Raw genomic sequence first — 19,626 nt, forward strand, 5'->3', positions numbered from 1 at the left:
ACTCATATCTCATACATGGATGTTTACTGTGTTTTTTTTTCTAAAATCACTTTCAAAAAGTTATTATAATATGTTTTTGGTATTTAGAGAGAAAGATGTTGAGAATCTTATATACGATTGTCGAATTGGCGCATGATTTGAGTGGACAATTTTATGATAGATGCCTTTGTCGGATATAATGTTAGCACCATTAGTTTATTTAAATACTTGCTATGCAGGGTGTGTGTATTGAGGTACTGGTAAGGTACAAATATAAATCGGACTACGAGGACGAACACCTTAGGGGGCTTTAATGATCATTGAAAAATCCGAGAAGAGTCAACCTTCCTACTCCGAAGGATTACGTCTCTCAATTTTTATTACTGTTGTGAATGTGTGCTGAATAATTGGTTGATAGAACTTTAAATTTTCGTACAACTTATTATCTCAATATGCTTTACCTGTTTTTTCGCGTTTTGTCGGTTTTCAGCAAAACCTGCATTGTCTTCAAATCATGTTAGTGATTACTTGAAAGTTAGTTATTCTTTATACTGGGCACCCCTTTTAGAGATGATGTGCTCACTCAATTACCACTTTCAGTTTCAGAAATGGATCGAGTTTTGCACGTGACGATGGTCGTTCAATTCTTGGAAGCTTCGAGGAATCGAGTCCATTTAGTTGGTTCGCTTCTGTTATGTTTATTTGTGTTTATATTCTATTTGCAAACCAACTCATTATTGTATATGTATCATCTGAGAGGTGTTCTTGTATATATATTTCAGAGAGGGTTAGATTTGGGTTATTCTTGTTTAGAACTTCTAATTTAATGTTTAAGTTAAATATTTAGATCTTTAATGCCTCATTATGTAGTTGATCTCTTGGATTAGTAAGTAGCTGGATTTTGGGGAGCTACAAACTTGGTATCAGAGATCACCATTGTATCTTACATGGGAACAGTAGATAATAGCCAGTGCAAGTTAGTGAACTAGATTAGTTTAGAACTGGGTTGGGTTGTAAAATAAACCATAATCACTAAAATTTACTAAGAACTAAAACATTTATGAGTTGATTGATTGATTTGTTCAACATGTTGGTGCTTGCTTCTTATTTTGTGTGTATATATATTTATGAAGTAAAACTGTAGGTTAAAACCTGTTACGATAGATTTAAGGAATTTTGATAGACATTAGAGATAAGTTAGTTTCAGTTATTTAATAAATAGATAATCCAGCACTGGGGAATAGTGAGGTTTGTAATTTTGGAATGTTTGTGTCATCTTTGTTCGTAGGAAAGCATTTTCTGGCCTAGCTAACTTAGACAAGGAAACTGCATGCACGGATTACCATTCATAAAAGGAGGACTTATTTTTATTAGTAAACTGATAGATCTCAAATTTTACTTAGAAACTGATAAAGTATCTTCTCTCGTAATTAGAACCATTAATCTGTTGAAGTAGAAATTTAGTGTGAAGGATTTAGACCTAGTCATATGTTAGAATTTTATTCAGCATAGTGAGCTTAGAGACAATCATCTTATGAAATAGAAATTAGTGTAGAGAGCTTAGTGACCAAAATTTATAGTTTCCTATTGTAGAAAGCCATTTAGGTTTCTGTTTCATATCTTATTGTTTCAAACTCATTTGAAATGAGTTGTTCTTTCGCGCGTTTGTAAGTATGAGCAGTGTTGCATTTAGGCGAGAGATAGTATTTCTCTGTAAGTTGGGGAGTTTTGAACATTTATAAGGATGGTTTGATTTTTGAGGACGAAAATGATATAAGGTGGGGAGAATGTAAAGACCTGCAAACACGTCAACGTTATTTGACCGGTCAAATAATGGTCAAGAGATGATTTAGCCGCTAATGACTCGATTAGTTAATATATATTTTAATTAATAGAAACTAAACTAACAAGAATTTAGATACGAAACTAGTATTATTGGATACATCTCGAAAATTTACGCGAAATGGCCTACTCGAACCGTCATTCAGATACCGAACGAAGAAGATATCATCAGATTTGCATGAAGGGGAAAATAGTCTTGTCACAACAAAGACTATTAAGGCAATTAAGAATTCTTCTCGGGGCACCCGGTGTATGCCCACATCCAATCAACTGGGTGTCCTAGTAATTCTCTTTGGTATTATGTTCACCCGATCGAGAATATAAGTATTCTTTCTTATTTTTCTTTCTTATTCTCATATCTCCTTCTTCTTTTGTTCTTCACTTCTGGTGAATTCCTGTTAGAATTCTAAGGTTGTGTTACGATACCAACACCTTTCTCTGTTTCCTTAAATACTCTTTACTTATTTTAGCCTGCTAGTTTCCTAGTTTAGTTAGACTTCTCTTTATTAGTTTTGCGTGTTTAAGTTTCCTAGTTTGCATTGCTTGCTACTGAATTTTCTTAAGCTATAAATACTTATCTAACGATTGTATTCAGCATTCAATTAAGAATACTCAGTTATTTACTTGCCTTCGTTCTTGGTTGCTAACCCCAAAGAAAAAGGGTTTTACCTGGTTCTTATAGTTTTTGCTTGACATCCTGTGTTAGAAGTCTAGTGCCCTAACATCTGGATCAGAGCCGTTTTCGATCAAAAATACACCAATTTTTTTTCTTTCAAGATGACTTATACTGATGATTTAGCTGCTTTACAAAATAGTATTATTGGTGTTGCGGACAAGTTGGATGTTCTTACCGAAACTATCACCAACTTCTATGTTCTTGATGAGAATACGCAGAATCAGAAGGCAGCCGAAAGACTTTCGCGTAAAGAACAAGAAAGAATTGATCTTGCTGATAATCTCACTACATCCTTGCGTACTCTATTTACAGAATTTTTCCCTCCCAATCATCCAAATAATGGCGCTGCACCTCCTCCACCACCTCCACCACCTCCGGGTAATCAACACCTGCGACCTAATTCAGTTAATATTAAGTTTCCTACTTTCAATGGTGAGGATCCTGATGGCTGGATCTTCAACGCTGACCAATACTTTAGTGTATATAACAAATCTGATGCTCTCAAAATCATTGTTGCTTGTGCACATATAAAAGGAGAGGCCAATATTTGGTATAGATGGAAGCGCACCAGAGTTGTTGTGACAACATGGCTAGAATTCTGCAACTTAATTCGTGCTCGATTTAATCCTGAAAAGTTTGTTGATGCTCTTCTAGCCATTAGCACCATGGAGCAAAAAGGTATGGTTCATCAACATATCTCTGAGTTCGAAAAATTACTGAATTTTGTTGAATTTCCAGAAGATTATTTGATAAGTTGTTTTATTCGATCCCTTAAACCCCATATTGGGTCTGTGGTTAAACTGCTTGCACCACAAACCTTGGATGAGGAATATACTAAGGAAATACATCAGGAAGAAGCTTACGCTGCTACCAAGTTTGTTCCCAGACCATCATATCGTCCACCTCCATTCAGAGGTCCAAGTACACCTCAACTGGCTCAACAACAACAGCCAACTTTTCCTCAGGGTTATAAGAGATTATCACCAGAAGAACAAAGAGAAAAACGAGCTAAGGGTATTTGCTTCAAGTGTGATCATCCATACAGACCAAATCATATATGTGTTAATCCTCAGTTAACTATCTTGGATATTGAGGAACCTACAACAGAACTTGCCATACACGCTGTGGATTCTTTTTCTGCGTCTGAAGTTAATAATTTAGCGGAGGATGATTCTAAGGTTGAGGATGTTCCTTTTATTTCTCTGAATTCACTCATGGGTTCTCCCTTTCCTACTACAATGCGTATTACAGTTTTTTCTAAAGACAATCCAATTACAGTTCTAGTAGACTCTGGTTCTACTCGCAATTTTATTAACCCATCGTTTGTCAAACAATGTGGTTATCACATTCAATCCAAAGATACTTCTCTTAGTGTTACATTGGGTGATGGTGGACATATACACACTCAAGGAACATGTGTAAACATACCAATTCAACTGCAGAATCACATATTTTCAATTGATTTCCATGTCTTGGCTGTTAGTGGATGCGACGCGGTTTTAGAGGTTCAATGGTTACGCAAGTTAGGACCTATTCAATGGTATTTTTAAAAATTATTAATGAAGTTTAAATATGACGGCGCAGACATTCAACTAGTTGGTAATAACTCTTCTGCAATGATGGTCTTGGATACTACTCCCATGCAGAAATTGCTACGTAAAGAGGTTTATGGGTTCTTTCTACAATTAACTGCAGTACATAATTCTGCATTAATTACTCCTTCAATTGAAAACCATGCAATTAAGAGGTTGATATCTACCTTTCAAGATGTGTTTGCAACACCAACTTCTCTTCCTCCGACAAGACTACATGATCATCGCATTCCATTACTACCAGATTCTTCTCATGTTAATGTTCGTCCATATAGATATCCACATTTTCATAAGGATGAGATTGAGAAGATTGTTTCGGAACTCAAGCAAGCTGGTTTCATACGTCCAAGTTCTAGTCCATTCTCTTCACCCATATTAATGGTTCGTAAAAAAGATGGGTCATGGAGAATGTGTGTGGATTACAGGTCTTTAAACAAGTTGACAATTAAAGATCGTTATCTTATTCCTGTGGTAGACGAATTGTTAGATGAACTGCACGGTGCTGTTATATTCACTAAGCTTGATTTACGTTCTGGCTACTATCAAATACTTTTATATGGACCTGATATTCCTAAAACGGCATTTCGAACTCATGATGGTCACTATGAGTTTCTTGTCATGCATTTTGGGCTCTCTAATGCGCCAGCTACATTCCAAAGCTTGATGAATCATATATTCAGACCATATTTGAGGAAGTTTGTGCTCGTTTTTTTTGATGATATATTAATCTATAGCTCGAATATGCAAGATCACATTAAAAACTTATCTTTGGTGTTTGAACTACTTCGTAAGCATCAACTATTTGTTAAAGAATCAAAGTGCACTTTTGCACAACCATCAGTGGGATACCTTGGCCATGTCATCTCCTATGACGGAGTTGCAGTTGAGCAAGATAAGATTGACATTGTACTCTCTTGGCCACTACCTACTACAGTTAAAAGTCTAAGAGGATTTCTTGGATTGGCAGGGTATTACAGAAAATTTGTAAAGGATTTTGGTAAGATATATGCACCTTTAACACAGCTGTTGAAAAAGGATGCATTCTTATGGACTGAGGAAGCTACTTCTGCTTTTCGAGCATTGCAACATGCATTAACAACTACACCTGTTTTGATACTTCCTGACTTTATAAAAGAATTTTATCTAGAATGTGATGCATCAGGAACTGGTTTGGGAGCTGTTTTAATGCAAACTGGTCGACCAATTGCTTATTATAGCAAAGCATTGGAAGGTAAGAATCTTAATATCTCTATTTATGATAAGGATATGCTTGCAATTGTGTCTGCAGTCCAAAAGTGGAGACCATATTTATTGGGAAGGCATTTTAAAATTTACACTGATCATCATAGTTTGAAGTACTTTTTGGACTAGCGTATATCCTCAATTGAGCAGCAGAAATGGGTTTCTAAACTTCTTGGATATGATTATGAAATAATTTTTCGTAAAGGGAAAGAAAATATTGCAGTTGATGCCCTTGATCGAAATCCTGGTTTACCATTCAATGCTATGACTTCTCCGGTATTTACAGGGGTTACTGAAATCATTCAAGAGACTAATGGTGATCAAGAATTAGGAGCTTTAATTGAACAGTTACGGCACAATCCTTCATGTAAACCAAATTATTCTCTTCTTAATGATGTCTTAAGATACAACGGACACATTGTAGTCAAACCAACATCTGACCGGTGTGCTAAAATCTTACATGAGTTTCATTCTACTCCCTTAGGCGGTCACTCTGGATTCCTTCGAACATACAAAAGAATTCAACATAATTTTTATTGGAGAGGATTAAAAAAGTCAGTTAAAGATTTTGTTTCTCACTGCGATGTTTGTCAGAGGAACAAAGCTGAAGCCGTATCACCCCCAGGATTGTTACAGCCTTTGCATATTCCCACTGATATTTGGTTAGATGTGTCAATGGATTTTATTGATGATTTTCCTGTTTCCAACCGTAAAACTTCAATATTGGTGGTGATTGATAGATTGTCAAAATATGCACATTTTATTGCTCTTGTGCATCCATATACAGATGCTGACATTGCAACCATTTTTGTTCGAGAAATCGTTCGTCTGCATGGAATGCCGAAAACTATTATTAGTGATCGTGATCCCATATTCATGAGCAATTTTTGGGAAGCCTTTATTGCAATGCAAAATACCCAACTATGCCGCTGCACTGCCTACCATCCACAATCAGATGGTCAAACCGAGGTAACTAATCGAACTCTAGAGTGTTATCTTAGGTGTTTTTCAAGTGTCAAACCATCTGAATGGGTAAAGTGGTTGCCATGGTCCGAATGGTGGTACAATCCCAGTCACCATTCTTCCATTAATATGTCTCCATACCAAGTTGTGTATAGTAGAACTCCACCAACAATCTCTAGTTATCTTCCTGGTTCTACACCTGTGCATGATGTTGATGTAATGTTACAAGCTAGATATCGTACACTAAAGATACCTAAGTTTCATCTTCAAGCTGCTCAATATCGGATGAAGACTTATGCTGATGCTCATCGTACCGAAAGGAGTTTTAACATCAATGATTGGGTATTTTTACGTTTGCAGCTTTATAGACAATCATCAGTATCTGCTCAACCGTTCACCAAGCTTTCTCCTAAGTATTATGGTCCTTTTCTTGTCATTGAACGCATTGGAGAAGTTGCTTGTAAGTTGCAATTGCCAGCAGAAATCCGTATTCATCCAGTTTTTCACGTTTCACAACTGAAGTTAAAGCTTGGCTCTTCTGTTACTATTGAGACTGTTTTACCTACTATCACCGAATATGATAAGTGGGAACCTGCTGTTGTTCTGGATCGAAAAATGTTTAAGAAATACAACAAAGCTGGTACTCAATGGTTGATATATTGGAAAGATCGTGCTGTGGAGGATGCTACTTTGGAAGATACGGATGAGTTACTCATGCGTTTTTCAGATTTTGTAGCTTGAGGACAAGCCATTTTTCAGGCGTGGTGGGATGTTACGACACCAACACCTTTCTCTGTTTCCTTAAATACTCTTTACTTATTTTAGCCTGCTAGTTTCCTGGTTTAGTTAGACTTCTCTTTATTAGTTTTGCGTGTTTAAGTTTGCTACTTTGCATTGCTTGCTACTGAAGTTTCTTAAGCTATAAATACTTAGCTAACGATTTTATTCATCATTCAATTAAGAAAACTAAGTTATTTACTTGCCTTCGTTCTTGGTTGCTAACCCCAAAGAAAAAGGGTTTTACCTGGTTCTTATAGTTTTTGCTTGACATCCTGTGTTAGAAGTCTAGTACCCTAACATCTGGATCAGAGCCGTTTTCAATCAAAAATACACCAAATTTTTTTTTCCTTCAAGATGACTTATACTGATGATTTAACTGCTTTACAAAATAGTATTACTGGTGTTGCGGACAAGTTGGATGTTCTTACCGAAACTATCACCAACTTCTATGTTCTTGATGAGAATACGCAGAATCAGAAGGCAGCCGAAAGACTTTCGCGTAAAAAACAAGAAAGAATTGATTTTGCTGATAAGCTCACTACATCCTTGCGTACTCTATTTACAGAATTTTTCCCTCCCAATCATCCAAATAATGGCGCTGCACCTCCTCCACCACCTCTGGGTAATCAACACCTGCGACCTAATTCATTTAATATTAAGTTTCCTACTTTCAATGGTGAGGATCCTGATGGCTGGATCTTCAATGGTGACCAATACTTTAGTGTATATAACAACTCTGATGCTCTCAAAATCATTGTTGCTTGTGCACATATAAAAGGAGAGGCCAATATTTGGTATCTATGGAAGCGCACCAGAGTTGTTGTGACAACATGGCTAGAATTCTGCAACTTAATTCGTGCTCGATTTAATCCTGAAAAGTTTGTTGATGCTCGCCTAGTCATTAGCACCATGGAGCAAAAAGGTACGGTTCATCAACATATCTCTGAGTTCGAAAAATTACTGAATTTTGTTGAATTTCCAGAAGATTATTTGATAAGTTGTTTTATTCGATCCCTTAAACCCCATAATGGGTCTGTTGTTAAACTGCTTGCACCACAAACCTTGGATGAGGCCTATACTAAGGCAATACATCAGGAAGAAGCTTACGCTGCTACCAAGTTTGTTCCCAGACCATCATATCGTCCACCTCCATTCAGAGGTCCAACTACACCTCAACTGGCTCAACAACAACAACCAACTTTTCCTCAGGGTTATAGGAGATTATCACCAAAAGAACAAAGAGAAAAACGAACTAAGGGTATTTGCTTCAAGTGTGATCAGCCATACAGACCAAATCATATATGTGTTAATCCTCAGTTAACTATCTTGGATATTGAGGAACCTACAACAGAACTTGCCATACACGCTGTGGATTGTTTTTCTGCGTCTGAAGTTAATAATTCAGCGGAGGATGATTCTAAGGTTGAGGATGTTCCTTCTATTTCTCTGAATTCACTCATTGGTTCTCCCTTTCCTACTACAATGCGTATTACAGGTTTTTCTAAAGCCAATCCAATTACAATTCTAGTAGACTCTGGTTCTACTCACAATTTTATTAACCCATCGTTTGTCAAACAATGTGGTTATCACATTCAATCCAAAGATACTTCTCTTAGTGTTACATTGGGTGATGGTGGCCATATAGACACTCAAGGAACATGTGTAAACATACCAATTCAACTGCAGAATCACATATTTTCAATTGATTTCCATGTCTTGGCTGTTAGTGGATGCGAAGCGGTTTTAGGGGTTCAATGGTTACGCAAGTTAGGACCTATTCAATGGGATTTTGAAAAATTATTAATGAAGTTTAAATATGACGGCGCAGACATTCAACTAGTTGGTAATAACTCTTCTGCAATGATGTTCTTGGATACTACTCCCATGCAGAAATTGCTACGTAAAGAGGTTTATGGGTTCTTTCTACAATTAACTGCAGTACATAATTCTGCATTAATTACTCCTTCAATTGAAAACCATGCAATTAAGAGGTTGATATCTACCTTTCAAGATGTGTTTGCAACACCAACTTCTCTTCCTCCGACAAGACTACATGATCATCGCATTCCATTACTACCAGATTCTTCTCATGTTAATGTTCGTCCATATAGATATCCACATTTTCATAAGGATGAGATTGAGAAGATTGTTTCGGAACTCAAGCAAGATGGTTTCATACGTCCAAGTTCTAGTCCATTCTCTTCACCCATATTAATGGTTCGTAAAAAAGATGGGTCATGGAGAATATGTGTGGATTACAGGTCTTTAAACAAGTTGACAATTAAAGATCGTTATCCTATTCCTATGGTAGACTAATTGTTAGATGAACTGCATGGTGTTGTTATCTTCACTAAGCTTGATTTACGTTCTGCCTACTATCAAATACTTTTATATGGACCTGATATTCCTAAAACGGCATTTCGAACTCATGATGGTCACTATGAGTTTCTTTTCATGCCTTTTGGGATCTCTAATGCACCAGCTACATTCCAAAGATTGATGAATCATATATTCAGACCATATTTGAGGAAGTTTGTGCTCGTTTTTTTTATGATATATTAATCTATAGCTCCAATATGCAAGATCACATTAAACACTTATCTTTGGTGTTTGAACTACTTCGTAAGCATCAACTATTTGTTAAAGAATCAAAGTGCACTTTTGCACAACCATCAGTGGGATACCTTGGCCATGTCATCTCCTCTGACGGAGTTGCAGTTGAGCAAGATAAGATTGACATTGTACTCTCTTGGCCACTACCTACTACAGTTAAAAGTCTAAGAGGATTTCTTGGATTGGCAGGGTATTACAGAAAATTTGTAAAGGATTTTGGTAAGATATGTGCACCTTTAACACAGCTGTTGAAAAAGGACGCATTCTTATGGACTGAGGAAGCTACTTCTGCTTTTCGAGCATTGCAACATGCATTAACAACTACACCTGTTTTGATACTTCCTGACTTTACAAAAGAATTTTATCTAGAATGTGATGCATCAGGAACTGGTTTGGGAGCTGTTTTAATGCAAACTGGTCGACCAATTGCTTATTGTAGCAAAGCATTGGCAGGTAAGAATCTTAATCTCTCTATTTATGATAAGGAGATGCTTGCAATTGCGTCTGCAGTCCAAAAGTGGAGACCATATTTATTGGGAAGGCATTTTAAAATTTACACTGATCATCATAGTTTGAAGTACTTTTTGGACCAGCGTATATCCTCAATTGAGCAGCAGAAATGGGTTTCTAAACTTCTTGGATATGATTATGAAATAATTTTTCGTAAAGGGAAAGAAAATATTGCAGTTGATGCCCTTGATCGAAATCCTGGTTTACCATTCAATGCTATGACTTCTACGGTATTTACAGGGGTTACTGAAATCATTCAAGAGACTAATGGTGATCAAGAATTAGGAGCTTTAATTGAACAGTTACGGCACAATCCTTCATGTAAGCCAAATTATTCTCTTCTTAATGATGTCTTAAGATACAAGGGACACATTAGTCAAACCAACATCTGACCGGTGTGCTAAACTCTTACATGAGTTTCATTCTACTCCCTTAGGCGGTCACTCTGGATTCCTTCGAACATACAAACGAATTCAACATAATTTTTATTGGAGAGGATTAAAAAAGTCAGTTAAAGATTTTGTTTCTCACTGCGATGTTTGTCAGAGGAACAAAGTTGAAGCCGTATCACCACCAGGATTGTTACAGCCTTTGCCTATTCCCGCTGATATTTGGTTAGATGTGTCAATGGATTTTATTGATGGTTTTCCTGCTTCCAACCGTAAAACTTCAATATTGGTGGTGATTGATAGATTGTCAAAATATGCACATTTTATTGCTCTTGTGCATCCATATACAACTGCTGACATTGCAACCATTTTTGTTCGAGAAATCGTTCGTCTGCATGGAATGCCGAAAACTATTGTTAGTGATCGTGATCCCATATTCATGAGAAATTTTTGGGAAGACTTTATTGCAATGCATAATACCCAACTATGTCGCAGCACTGCCTACCATCCACAATCAGATGGTCAAACCGAGGTAACTAATCGAACTCTAGAATGTTATCTTAGGTGTTTTGCAAGTGTCAAACCATCTGAATGGGTAATGTGGTTGCCATGGGCCGAATGGTGGTATAATACCAGTCACTATTCTGCCATTAATATGTCTCCATACCAAGTTGTGTATAGTAGAACTCCACCAACAATCTCTAGTTATCTTCCTGGTTCTACAACTGTGCATGATGTTGATGTAATGTTACAAGCTAGAGATCGTACACTAAAGATACCTAAGTTTCATCTTCAAGCTGCTCAATCTCGGATGAAGACTTATGCTGATGCTCATCATACCGAAAGGAGTTTTAACATCAGTGATTGGGTATTTTTACGTTTGCATCCCTATAGACAATCATCAGTATCTGCTCAACCGTTCATCAAGCTTTCTCTTAAGTATTATGGTCCTTTTCGTGTCATTGAACGCATTGGAGAAGTTGCTTATAAGTGGGAACCTACTATTCATCGAATATTCCTTTTCGTGTCAATTGCCAGCAGAAAGTCGTATTCATCCAGTTTTTCACGTTTCACAACTGAAGTTAAAGCTTGGGTCTTCTGTTACTATTGAGACTGTTTTACCTACTATCATCGAATATGATAAGTGGGAACCTGCTGCTGTTCTTGATCGAAAAATATTTAAGAAAGACAACAAAGCTGGTACTCAATGGTTGATTCATTGGAAAGATCGTGTTGTGGAAGATGCTACTTGGGAAGATGCGGATGGGTTACTCATGCGTTTTCCAGATTTTGTAGCTTGAGGACAAGCCATTTTTCAGGCGTGGTGGGATGTTACGACACCAACACCTTTCTCTGTTTCCTTAAATACTCTTTACTTATTTTAGTCTGCTAGTTTCCTGGTTTAGTTAGACTTCTCTTTATTAGTTTTGTGTGTATAAGTTTCCTAGTTTGCATTGCTTGCTACTGAAGTTTATTAAGATATAAATACTTAGCTAACGATTGTATTCAGCATTCAATTAAGAAAACTCAGTTATTTACTTGCCTTCGTTCTTGGTTCCTAACCCCAAAGAAAAAGGGTTTTACCTGGTTCTTATAGTTTTTGCTTGACATCCTGTGTTAGAAGTCTAGTACACTAACAGGTTGTGAGGTCGAGAGGTTTAGGGAGGAACATCATGGTTTGATTGTTGTTACTGGTGGTATTATGAGTTGTGCAAGAAAAGTAAAAGCAGCGATAAACTGAAGATAAGCAGAAAGTTAGGGTTTCATATGAGGTTCAACGAAGAATTAGAAGATGATGGGTTAGGGGATTGAACTAAGTTGGGTTTATCAAGTATTAGAATCACAAGATTCTCATTAGAAGATGATGGTACCATAGTTGTTAATCGTTAAAGAAAGAATTGGTTGTCGTTTAATTGAAGTTTAGAAGTTGTTTTTATGATGATTTCTGAATTAGGGTTTCATAAGAATAACTTATGGATAATATAGAAGATGAAATTGGTGTTCTAAGAGAATGATAAAAAGAGGCATTTTAAAGTGGAATTGCATGTGAAATATAGTCTCAGATGACGAAATTAATGGTAGTGATTAAGTTCAAGATTTGAAGACGATAATTCTAGGGTTTTAGTAGAAATGAATTGGGGAAAAACCAATTCAGTGGATGTTGGTACATGGGTAAGCTTTTAATTGCTTTAATTTTGTTATTTGAATGATGAATCGTTGAACTGTTGAAGTTATAAGATATTGGATCAAACTGTTCTAAATGGATGTTTAAGATAATTATAGAATGAATGAACTATAGTCAATAATATTTTTATTATGCTTGATTCTTACAAGACAAGGAAGACTCTATGGAGATGATTGATTTAATGGTGCATTAATGGGTTTGAGTTACAGTTGTAACTATTTGGGTTGGTAATGAACTGTAATGGTTGTTGCTTAGGGTTGTAACTGCAAGGGGTAGTGGTTAATGAGAATCATTTTAGGGTTTTCTGAGAACCACTGACGAAGATTAAGGTTGTCAAGTATTGGTTCAGATGATTGGATAATGTTCTTGAGAGGAGTTTCTGAATTGAGATAAAATAAGAGAGAGTTGGATTTCGAATTGCCGAGCAAACCTAATCTGAGGTAATTAGATTTTTTAATTAGTATAGTAAAGTTATTGTTTGAATATTTGTGATTGATAATAATCTTGTGATTTGAGATGTGTGTGGTGAATATGGAGTTGAGCTTTTGAAACTGGCATTGATGTGAACCAGTTAAAAGGTGAAATGAGGCATTATTATTGAGTTATGAATGAATTGATGTTTTAGATGAATGTTAGGAGTTAACTGGTGGTACTGAAATGGTTAAGATGGATATGGTGGTGTTGTTTGTGAAGATGAATATTGGGTTGAATACAAGTGATAGATGTGAAGAGATTGTGTTTAGAATTGTAATTCAATTATCGTAGCAGATGAAGTTGAGACCGGTAGTGGGGGTCTCATAGCTGTTGGATTGGTTGTGTTTATTTATGTTGAAGATGTTGTTGCAAGGGTAAAGTCACAACTGTGGTGACTGAAATGAGGGTTAGATGAAGGTGTTGAGTTGAACTTCTCTAGGGTAAAGCTTGTAATTGCTATTACAGGTAGGCTTAAATTACAATTGTATTAATTTGTAGAATTTTGTTAGAATGAATGGTTTGTGTATTGATCAAATGATAGGATAAAGTTGGAGAAATTGAACAATAGATAGTTTTGGTTTTGAACTAGTATTAGAGTTGTACTAGTATGTAACCCGTGCTACGCATCGGGTCTGATGAGAATTGTCGATTGGTGTGGGGGGCTTCGCCCCGCACCCGTTACCCAAATGCAGTAAAACATTTCAAAAAATTCTTGATTTGTCAGATTATTTTTAACGGGTAGGAAAGTTTGATACTCTTTAGTAATCAAACTATTTTTTTTAACAATCAAACTATGTTATTGTATAGTTTCAAAGGACTTGGATATGACGAAAGTATAAATGAAATTTTAAGTTACCAACCAAAGAACTTTTTGTTAGAAAGGCTTAATCTTAATGGAATATCAACTCTATATAGTTTATTGATATTGCCAAAACTTTGTTCGAATCGTAGCCAAGCTCAAATGTTGTTGGTTGATCGATCACCATCATAATCGACCATTGTTTGTAACGAACCATCAAGACATGAGAATTACAAAGCACCTGATTTCTTTTAAATTATTTGGGTTTGGTTTAAACCACCTAAGACGATCATGGGAAATATTTTTTCTTTATGGAAAACAATAAAATATGACTTGTGCTTAAGTACAGATGATATAAGTTTATAACAGGAGACAACTTTTACATGCATCGGAAAACTACCATACTCGGATCAGTCAAAAGAATAAAAATATGTTCGTCTATAGGAAGTTTTGGACTTTATAATGCATTGAAAGGTATAGTGAAAACATCTACATCCAGACAGAAAATCTAAAGAAAAACATATGCATTAGTAAAGTCAACAGTTGTAGCATTTGTACTACTCTAACGTAAACGAAGGTTCTATTGGACACTTCCCTGAGCTTGGAAAACACATTGAGGCAGAGCTCCATTACTTGCTTATAAGGATTTTATCGTCTAATAATATTTATGGTTAAAAACCGTGTTGCTATATATAATAGATTTATGTTCCCACTTACCAATAAAACTTTTAGGAACAACGTCACAAATAAATATAGTTTATTGGTTCCACATAGCTACTAACGATAACGTGAAGAGGAGGTCAAACCCCGATCTATGAGATGCCTTCTCTTTTAATCATCACAATTTTTTTAAATATTCAACTGGGTGCACCAGCCGGAAAAGCTACCAAAAAGAATTTTCAATATTAAAGGTGTCAATCATGTGAATTTGCAACATTAAAGGTGTCAATCACCGAATGTTAGTATTTAATAGAAGCCGAAAATCAACTTGATGCACGTTTTAGCATATATAGTGCAAAATTTAATATTTGACTCCAACAAATGTAGCAAAAAAAAGACACTATCCAAAATGCAATGACTGATATTTTCTTATTTCACCTTAAAGCATAACTATTCAGTGTTGGACATCTTATGGCCTGGAAGGAGTTAAGGAGTTAACTAAATATGTTTTTAAGCAGTCTATCATACAATTCATACCACCAAAGTTTGGAATATGCAAACATGAAGGCATCAACAAATCCCAAATATGGCTCAATGAGTAACCTTGAGTCTTGCAATTATACAAAAGAGAGCCTTGAACAATCCAATACATTTTTTTTTTGCGCATATACCCATATACACCTATGTACTATTGAAATTAATATGACATATGTGGGGGTCAAACCCACAACTGCATGATAAATACCATGTGCTCTACCATTTGAGGTAAGATAGAAACTATTCATGGTAGTATTCGAACCACCATGAATCAACAATTTTTTTTTTCTGTTAGGCTAAATTTAGTTGGCGTACTTTCGTTGCATTGTTGTTGCAAGCTCTTTGTATCCGTAACTTTGCGTTCACTTTCCGTGAATCTTTTCTTTTTCTTTTCAATTTAATTTTACCGATCAAAAAAAAAAAATAACATGGGGTATAGCAAGAACATATTGTATCTAACGCTCTGCTACATTTTACTAATGGCAGTTTCGATTTCCATATTGTAGTGTTAAAGTCATCACGTTACCAAATATTTATATAAAAGAATTCTTATCTGAAGCTCCCTCGATTAGCTTTTTTGCCTTATCTTGGTAAATACCGTTGCTCTTCTGCCTTGAACATTACGGAGATTTTCTGATTAGAAATTTAGATAAGAATTAATTTAATAAGACATTCTCAAAGAACCGTGATTGTTAGTCATATTGACCTCACCTAGCAATATATTTTTTTTGTTGAAGTCTCGATAAGTGAGATCTCTTCGCTCCATGAAATAAACTTCCTTTGGTCGCATCCAAATCAATCTTCATGCATACCTCTTCAAGCAGGAATGCAAATACAGTTAGTATCACAACAAAGTCCTGACATTTAGTAAGGTCACCTCTTGCTTCATACTCTGGTAAGATGACATACCTAGATACTAACTTCTGAAGAGATGCATTATTACTCATTGAAGTTTTGTTGCATATTACAATAGCAACAGAAGATGGAACTGCAAGTGCTAGTTCACCAATTACCCCAAGTTGTAACCTTGGAAATGTCTCTCCCATTCCCGGACTGAGAAAAAAAAAACATCTTTCTGTTTAGGGATTGAGAAAAAATACTGAATGATGCGGAACTTTAAAATTAAATATCATATGTGGCCATTGTGAAGAACTCACATAGGCATAAGGTTTAATTTCTTTGTCTAAGTCTGAAAGTAAGCATGTGTGACTCAATACAGCTAAAGGGATACATCTATATTTTACAACATAAGTTAGAGGCCGGAAAGATTAACTCAACATAGCCCAAATGAAAAACCACCAAAGTATACACTTATAAATCCAACTCCTACTAAAGCCATCATATACTCATCTATCTCCCATACCGTAGCCAAGCTAACATCATACACTCTTGTACTTCCTACTATATATCGGTGTTAAGCCACCAGCGCATACTCATGTCCCTCTCACAACCATTGTTAAGCCACCTTCGTATACTCATATACCTCGCACTCCTATTTTTGCGAAGCCACCATCGTGCACTCTTATGCGTCCCTCCTTTACATTCTACACCCGTCATGAAATCACCAACCCCGTCTTCTAAACCATTACCAGAAGCATAACATGGGAAATATTCCTGAAGCATAAAAGAATCGTGATATTCAAATCACATACATGGCCACTGGTTTTCTTTGAATATCTGTCACATTGACATTTCCCGTTAATTTGTCAGCAGGTAATATCACATGGGTTGACCAATTTGATAAGTAGAAGCTGATATACCTGAGATATTATCATAAAGTCAGCGACCTTTATTTGGCACCAACAACTTGTGGTTTCTGAGAAAAAAGAACATTGCATAATTAACAGCTAGTGCAAGTGTGCAACGGTAATTCAAACTATACAACCAATATAATAACTGCATTGAAGGTACCACGATACGAAGAAAACCTTTTCATTTGGCAGGTAGCATATCACAATTACCATATCCCGCACTTCTTCCCAATCAACAACCTGTTTTTCGGGAACTCCCCAAAATTGAACTTTGGAAAAGGTACAGGACTGAACTGAAACAATAAAACAAATTAAGAATCTGAAAAACGTGGATAAATAATATACATCAAAAATAAAAAATAAATTAGAGATATTTTTTTTTTGAAGCAGTTAAATTAGAGATGATGGAAAGTCATATAGTATTTACCATAATATTGTGATAGAAAATTTGGTGACATTCCATCAGAAGCCTTTTGTCACAACCGAACACTTCATCATTGGATGATCAAAGTAAGACGCTGCATCCAAAAATTCAATCAAATATATAAGAAAAAGTTTTGTAGTATTTAAGAAAAGAAATAGATGGATTCGAAATCAGGTGTAACAATAAGAAAAGAACATTCTTTTATTTGACTGGTATGGATCTCCGTAAGAACAGAAATTAGGCTTACACTCTCGACTACAATCCAAACCAAAGAACATATACATCCATAACAACAAAAACTGAACGAAATTTAACCTCCGTTCACAAATAATGACGATGATAATCGATCAAAAAAAGAAAATAAAGCCAATTGTATGATTATTGGTGGAATACTAACCACCCATGATGAAATAACTGTATGATTATTAGCCAAAAATGATAATTCATACCATGCGCAGGTATCTGTCAGAACAAAAGAAAGTTTTCACTTTCAGAACACCCATTAACCTCCTCGGTAACCTAAATCCCACCTATTATATTTCAAAAGATTACAAAAATGACGCGTATACTTGAGAATCAAAAGATAAAACTTTTCCAAAGTTCTAAAACATTTTCAACTAAAAGCAGTCAAAAAAAAAAATCTAATTGAGCTTGTTTTCCTCATTTGAATGTCATAATCTGAAATGATGCAGAAAAGAAAAAGAAAAAAAACATTATCAAGACAACGTACTATGCATGGACCCAGATGGGCAAACCTGCCTATTGTAATATCGGAGACTCTTATGCACCACTAACCACGTACCACACTTGAGTTTCCAGAATCACCAAAAAAAAAACAGGAATGGAATAAGTTTGTTTCAGATAGGGAATCCAATTTAAAGAATCTTGATAGCTATCAAAAACTAATATACCGGCACTTAAACATCCCTGCATATGAAAATGTTGAATTTATGACGGATGCAAAAACACGAATAGCTACCTTAGACGGAAAAAACAACATTGCCGCAACAAAATACATAACCAAGATCTTGACAAAACCTTACCAACACAGAACACAACGCAATATCTGCACGTCCCTGACACAATCAATATAGCCTCTACATCAATTGGAGACTGCGTTGCGCTTACCCTGTATTTACATTGAGCTTGCAAGCCTATTACCAATATATCCAAAAGAGTAGACGTCTGATACTAATAGACGATACCATGCTTTCATGTATGCTACTAAGTTTTCATTTCAAGTCAATTATTGTCCTTTCATTTTGAAGCATTTGGTCTAAATTTAACTATGAGGGGATAATAGTTTGCCGTGAAAGAGTCAGCACCGCTGGTTACAGGAAAACACAACACATCAGTATTTGTTATAAAAGTTTAATCTTCTAGCATCTTAGTTCATGATTCTTGTTATCATCTACGTGTCAACTTTACATATCCTATTCCTAATATGTTCACAGTCCAAATTATCTCTCTTGACCTGTAGAAAATATATCTAAACCAAGAAACCAAAAAGTTCGAGAAAAAACGGTTAGCAGTAGTAGCCTGGATAAGGCAACTCAGCTGAAAATAAGCAACTCGGATTTCTTTGTCCTCCTATATTAAAAGGGATAGAGCCCCTGAGAACTTCGCCTTGTCATTTGCGTACAACAAAAGCCAAAGATAAACAATTACAACTCCGAGTTATTAGAAGTTTAAAGTTTTTACATCTTTTGGTTCAAAATTTCTACAAAACAGCTGATTCAAATATACTAATTAGAGAAAACATTTATTATGCCTCAACTTTTCACCAGCTGGGTACAGGGTATATCTCAAAAACGGATAATTTGTTTAAACATGGTGAAGAAGAGAGAGTGGGAAAGTTCAAAAGGTTTACCCATATTAGGAACCGACTCATCCTTCATTTTCAGTAAAGTTAATCTTGCCATGACAACTGCAATAATTTTTTTTTTAGTAACTATCAATAACAACCAATACTTGAAAAAGTTGATGACCGTGAATTTGAAACAGACAGTTGAGAATCAATATTTATCGCAGACATAATTTTCCAAATTTATACTAATCAGAAGAATTACATAAAATCCAATCTTCTAATAAAGTGGATATGATCAACTAAACTTACGAATGAGAGAGATCATATCCAAGTAGAAAATATTTTTTTGAACATGGAATGTGAAGAACATACAAAGAAAGAAAAATGTTAAGCAATATATTGC

At 35.6% G+C, this 19,626-nt stretch overlaps 1 protein-coding gene and 1 long non-coding RNA gene across 8 annotated transcripts; one reads left to right on the forward strand and one right to left on the reverse strand.

Moving 5' to 3' along the window:
* Positions 1 to 7,428: 7,428 nt before the first annotated feature.
* LOC113342187 lies at positions 7,429 to 9,390 on the forward strand. Its single transcript, XM_026586811.1, has one exon. The coding sequence runs from the start codon at positions 7,429 to 7,431 to the stop codon at positions 9,388 to 9,390; it is 1,962 nt and encodes a 653-aa protein (XP_026442596.1).
* Positions 9,391 to 15,555: 6,165 nt separating this feature from the next.
* LOC113342152 lies at positions 15,556 to 18,595 on the reverse strand. Of its 7 annotated transcripts, none has more exons than XR_003356442.1 (8): positions 18,460 to 18,595; positions 17,420 to 17,510; positions 17,170 to 17,285; positions 17,002 to 17,057; positions 16,605 to 16,918; positions 16,151 to 16,294; positions 15,953 to 16,055; positions 15,556 to 15,849 (listed from the first exon to the last, which is right to left on the reverse strand). It is a non-coding gene; the product is annotated as an uncharacterized LOC113342152 (long non-coding RNA). The 7 variants fall into 7 exon arrangements; XR_003356440.1 differs by having other exon boundaries at positions 15,556 to 15,853; XR_003356441.1 differs by having other exon boundaries at positions 15,556 to 15,874.
* Positions 18,596 to 19,626: the final 1,031 nt, after the last annotated feature.

The sequence above is a fragment of the Papaver somniferum genome, unplaced genomic scaffold (genome assembly GCF_003573695.1).
Source record: "Papaver somniferum cultivar HN1 unplaced genomic scaffold, ASM357369v1 unplaced-scaffold_35, whole genome shotgun sequence".
Taxonomy (NCBI): Eukaryota; Viridiplantae; Streptophyta; class Magnoliopsida; order Ranunculales; family Papaveraceae; genus Papaver; species Papaver somniferum.